General features: G+C 39.2%; 1 protein-coding gene across 2 annotated transcripts in view; it reads left to right on the plus strand.

Moving 5' to 3' along the window:
• The window catches only part of Rnf19a (ring finger protein 19A, RBR E3 ubiquitin protein ligase), a 52,208-nt gene extending 46,653 nt beyond the window's left edge, over positions 1 to 5,555 (plus strand). For both annotated transcript variants that reach the window (XM_048358413.1, XM_048358414.1), the window contains exons 8-10: positions 451 to 664; positions 2,311 to 2,454; positions 3,364 to 5,555. In XM_048358413.1, the coding sequence (XP_048214370.1) occupies positions 451 to 664; positions 2,311 to 2,454; positions 3,364 to 4,054 (1,049 nt within the window). In that variant the 3' untranslated portion in view covers positions 4,055 to 5,555. The remainder of the gene's footprint in view (positions 1 to 450; positions 665 to 2,310; positions 2,455 to 3,363) is intronic.
• The last annotated feature ends 445 nt before the right edge of the window (positions 5,556 to 6,000 follow it).

The following is a 6,000-nucleotide window of genomic DNA, read 5'->3' on the forward strand; positions in this document are numbered from 1 at the left end:
CCACTTGAGCCATGTTGCCACTTCTGGCTTTTTCTATTTATGTGGTACTGAGGACTCGAGCTCAGGGGTTCATGCAGGCTAGGCAAGCCACATTCCCAGACTCAATTAAAATTTTTAATAATTTATTCATTATTACACTTCTGGATTTTTTTTTTCTTGTGGGCCTTGAACTCTGGGCCTGGGCACTGCCCCTGAGCTCTTCAGCTCTAGGCTAGTGCTCTACCACTTGAGCCACAGCGTAACCTCCTCTTCTGGATCTTTTTAAAATTAGTTTCTGATCCAAATGTACTTTCTAAGATACTTCCCTTTACATTTACCCAATATTTCAGACATCTCTCTATTCCTACGTGTTTTGTGCCTTGCTTAATAAAATGGTGAAAATATGAAGCTGTTAAAGAAGGGAGAAATTAATAATCGTGCCTTAATTTCTTTGAATCATTTGGTTTTTAGATACAACATCAGTAGCAGAAGCAAGACACAATCCTAGCATAGGAGAGGGAAGTGTTGGTGGTCTGACTGGCAGTTTGAGTGCAAGTGGAAGCCACATGGATCGAATAGGAGCCATTAGAGACAACCTAAGTGAAACGGCAAGCACCATGGCTCTAGCTGGAGCTAGTATAACAGGGAGTTTGTCAGGAAGTGCCATGGTAAACTGTTTCAACAGGTAAGAAATAGTGTGGTTTTGATTTGTTTCTGCCTTTAGATGAGAATTTTGAACAGAATGTGATGCTTACCCTTGCTAACAAATGAAATTTAGTGGTAGATACTGTTTTTACTGATTAAATTTCCTGCCAAAATATTCTATGTTGTGGTAATAACTAAATCTGAGAAATTGCATTCTGTCATTATACTTGTCACATTTGATAGGAGAAATCAGTGCTGGAGCTGCTTCAGTTTATACCGAAGGTATTGTTTAGCTTAGTCCTTCATTCTGGGGTTAACAAACAGCTGGATATTGGGAAACGAGACTTTACCTGAGGCTTGGTAATAAGTGGAGTCAGAATATCCAAGAATACAAGAACTTGGGCCAAGATGTTCTGCCTGGGTCCTGTAGAGTAAATGGTCACTTCTCACTAAGTCTTGGACTAATAGTCATATAGAAAAGTAGGAGAAGTGAACATGTTTTTTATCTTCTTGTGTTTCCTCTCTTTGATTGACTCTGCTTTATTTCTACCAGTCTTTTTATGTAACAGGAAAAATATGAATAAAAATAAATCAGTCACATTTATCTTATTTCTAGATTGTACTTAAGCAGAAACTTTAATTTATAGCTGTATTTGAAGAGAAACTCTTAGGCTATAGTGGTGTATATTATTATCTCTTAAAAGTCAGATATGGGCTAGAGATCTAGGTCAGTGCCTAGCATGCACAGGCCCTTAGTTTGATCCCTCACACTACCAAAAAAGAAAAAAAGTCAGATGCTATTCATAGAACCTTTTTTCTGTTCCAGTTCTGGGACTTGAACTCATGGTCTAGGCATTGTCCCTGAGCTTTTTTGCTTAAGGCTAGCACTCTGCTACTTGAGGCTCTACTTCTGAGGGGTGGGGGGCTGGTGCTTAATTGGAGATAAGAGTCTCATGGACTTTCCTTCCCAAGCTGACTTTAAACAGCTATCCTCAGATCTCAGCCTCCTGAGTAGCTAGGATTACAAGTATGAGTTACCAGCACCAAGCCTTAGAACCATTTTTAACGTAGAATTTTTTGATTCAATGATGTGGCATGTGTAATGGTTGGTAATATATTTTGATGTTGTCTTTGCACAGAAGCATGACAGAGTACCACATCCTAAGGGAAAGTAGTAGACTGTATTTAAGTTAAAAGCCCATTGTTTTATTTTTGTGTTGTTCTTTCTGCCTTGCTTGGCTAATTTTTCCCATTGCTTTTGGATGACTGGAACTATTCAGTGTACTCCAGTAGAATTTGAGTGACCCACTAAGTAGAAACTGGACAAAACAATGGTGTCTAAAATTAGCTTTTCACTACTGAAGTTCTTCTTTTTTTTTTTTTGCCAGTCCTGGGGCTTGGACTCAGGGCCTGAGCACTGTCCCTTGCTTCTTTTTGCTCAAGGCTAGCACTCTGCCACTTGAGCCACAGCGCCACTTCTGGCCATTTTCTGTATATGTGGTGCTGGGGAATCGAACCCAGGGCCTCATGTATATGAGGCAGGCACTCTTGCCACTAGGCCATATCCCCAGCCCTTCACTACTGAAGTTCTTAACTGAATTATTTAACATTAACATTATTTAACATGTCATAGCAGTACTGAATTATAAATAATTTTGGCTTTTATCTAATACCCTTCTCTTTAAGGTTGGAAGTACAAGCAGATGTACAGAAAGAACGGTATAGTCTAAGTGGAGAATCTGGCACAGTCAGCTTGGGAACAGTGAGTGATAATGCCAGCACCAAAGCAATGGCAGGATCCATTCTGAATTCCTACATCCCAATGGACAAGTAAGGAGACTATTGTTACAAAGTCACAAGTAGTTTTGAACTAAATTTAAGGGGATTATCTTTATCACTAGGCCAAAATAAGCCAGTGAATAATGGTGACCAACTGTTAAGTTCTTTAGGAAAAGAAATGGTGAGCTATTTAGATAGGCAAATCTATAGTAGATTCATGGTTGCTGAAGCTTCACGGAGCAAAGAATGGGGACTGATTGTTAATGGTGGGTATAGGGTTTCTTTGGAGGATGATGAAATGTTCTGAAAAGACTAAAGATCACTAAATTACATACTGGTGAACTTTATGCATTTAAATTATACTTCACCAAAGCTGTTCTTGAGAAGATGCTAGGAGGTGGGGAAGGTTTACAGGGGAGGTAAGCATCCCTGTAATCCTAGCTATGTGGGAGGTGAGATGAAAGAATTGCAGTTTGAGACCAGCCTAGTCAAAGTTAGACCCTGTCTTAAAAAACAAGTGGTGGTGGTATATGCCTGTAATCACAGTTACATGGGAGGTAAAGATAGGAGTATTGCAGTCCATGGCTAGCCCCAGACAAAATTATATGACCCTACCTGAAAAATAAAGCACAAAAAAATGGAGGTTCTGTCTAGAACAGCATTTTGATTGTTTTTACAAAAACCTGTGCCTGAGGCTGGGAATGTGGCCTAGTGGTAGAGTGCTTGCCTAGCGTACATGAACTTGGGTTCATTTCCTCAGAACCACATACACAGAAAAAGCCGGAAGTGACACTGTGGCTCAAGTGGTAGAGTGCTAGCCTTTAGCAAAAGAAGCCAGCAACAGTGCTCAGGCCCTGAGTTCAAGCCCCAGGACTGGAAAATAAAAAAGGCTGTGCCCCTTTTGCTATCATCTGAATGAAAAAGAAGCCAGAAATTATGTTTGCTACTCTTGTGTTCCAGAGAAGGCAACAGCCTGGAAGTGCAAGTAGACATCGAGTCAAAGCCATCCAAGTTGAGGCACCACAGCGGAAGCAGCAGCGTGGATGATGGCAGCACTCCCCGAAGCCAACCTGGCGCTTCATCTTGCAGCTTGCCGGAAGGTAAATCCAGTGCAGCCAAGTGGTCCAAAGAAGCTGCTGCAGGAAAGAAATCCAAGAGCGGCAAGCTGAGGAAAAAGGGGAACATGAAGATCAATGAGACCAGAGAGGACATGGATGCACAGCTGTTAGAACAGCAAAGCACGAACTCGAGCGAATTTGAGGCTCCTTCCCTCAGTGACAGTATGCCATCTGTAGCAGATTCCCACTCTAGCCATTTTTCTGAATTCAGCTGTTCTGACCTTGAAAGCATGAAAACATCCTGTAGTCATGGGTCCAGCGATTATCATGCCCGCTTTGCAACTGTCAACATTCTTCCTGAGGTTGAAAATGACCGTCTGGAAAACTCCCCCTATCAGTGTAGCATTTCTCTGCTCACCAAAACTGCTTCATGTTCAGAAGTTCCACAGCAGAATCCTATCACTGAAGAACACGGTAATGGCGGAATAAAACCTAATGCTGATCTATATTTTGGTGATTCACAAAAAGAAACAAATAACAACCACTCACATAAAACAATGGAATTAAAAGTTGCAATTCAGACTGAAATTTAGGCCTATAAATGCTGCAAAATCATTACCACTGAACAACCTTGTTTAGAGCTGGTTAAATGTGACTACTTTCAGTTTCAGGTTACCAGCAAAAGCCAGGTTTCATAATCAAAATGCAGAAACTTCTTCTGTGTTCAGCAAAGCATTGTGTTTCATGTGGATCTTAATCACCAAACTATGAAATGAAGGCTTTAAAGTGCATTATTAGTAATAGTAAATCGTAAGAGTAAAGCAAGTTTTGTGTGCTTCTCACAAAACATTGCTTAATACCATACCTGTGTATTTAGATAGAAATGTGGCTTAATTTATAATCAGTACAAAATACTAATGCAGCTCTATAGCATTCTTATGAAGAAAACTTGGGGCTTTGAGATATAAGTGGTTAGTGACATTTTATTGAAACCACTAAGGGATGCTATTTAAAATAACCTGGCAGGTTACTCCGTATGTGATATTCTCTGTAACATTTCTATTCATAACTGGGCTTAAATTTCATTTTCTCCATATGAAATGTGGATATATAAAGCTTGGCAGCCCATTTGCAACCATTTGGATACATAAGGCACTTTGAGCAAGATTGTGGCAGTTTTTGCACAACTTTGAAATAGAAATACCTGGTACTCTATATATCTTGTATATTGTTGATGCCATTTTAGAAGAAAAATGTAAAGGTAGGTAATTAAATATATTGACGGTGACAAATAAAATACATAAAACTACAAAGTAAAAATCCCATTAGGTTGTGTTACCAAAAAAAAAAGTCATCTTTTACTAAGGGGAGATCTGTACCCCATTGATTCTTGGTGCCTTTTGGGATAGACTGGGTTTTAAGGGCCTAGTCATTGGAGGAACTTGCTGTATTGTGCACAATGTCCTCATCACCATGGATTATATAGAAAAACACAGGAACTAGATAAACATGAATAACAATGCTGAAAAAGTATTAGCCTACCAAAGACACACTCAGGCTTTAGTAAATAACTTAATGTAACCTCAGTTTTAAACACACGTGTATCTTTTCCAACCATAAACTCAAAGCACCATGCAGAGCTCACCTGTGCCGAGTGCAAAAGGTCTGTGTATGGTTGGCTTGAGTTCCTTTTGCTTTTGCTTATGGAAGATGTTTAGCTGACAAAAGCAGAAGTTGGCCAAAATACTGCCTGTGTTGTAAACTTCCTGTATAGGTCACTTAAATAAAGCAGGTTAATCTCAATGATAGCAGTTAAAATGTTCTTTCTATGTTTAAGTACTACCATTATGGTGCTACTGAGCATTTTCTTTTGATTAAAAAAAAAAAGAAAAGAAAAATGTCATGGGCTGCAGTCTATTTCCATCACCAAGTTTTTCTCTCACCAAGTCCATTAATATGCTTATAACACTAGTGCCAGTTATTTTATTTGATTATGCTTATTATTGTATTTGTATATTTGTTTGCATTCCAGTTTTGTTCAATAATGAGTGTGTAAACTGCCTATGTGAAATAAATGTAAATACTTTTGCTGCATTTTGATGCGTGAACAGATTTTTTTTTAATTTCATTATTATAAAAGTGATGTACAGGGGCTGGGAATATGGGCTAGTGGCAAGAGTGTTTGCCTCATATACATGAATCCCTGGGTTTGATTCCTCGGTACCATATATATAGAAAAGGCCAGAATAGGTGCTGTGGCTCAAGTGGCAGAGTGCTAGCCTTGAGCAAAAAGAAGCCAAGGGACAGTGCTCAGGCCCTGAGTTCACGGCCTAGGACTGGCAAAAAAAAAAAAGTGATGTACAGAGGGGTTACAGTTATGTAAGTCAAATAGAGACTATGTTTTGGACAGGTATTTTTGAAAGATATATTTTATAAGGAATTTTCACTTGCTGTGTGATAGTAGTCATCAATATTACAAGCCATTAAAATGATTGGGCTTCTGGCCTCAGTCAAAAAGGAAACATTTGCTGAATTTTCC

This window comes from Perognathus longimembris, chromosome 12, assembly GCF_023159225.1.
Source record: "Perognathus longimembris pacificus isolate PPM17 chromosome 12, ASM2315922v1, whole genome shotgun sequence".
Classification (NCBI taxonomy): Eukaryota; Metazoa; Chordata; class Mammalia; order Rodentia; family Heteromyidae; genus Perognathus; species Perognathus longimembris.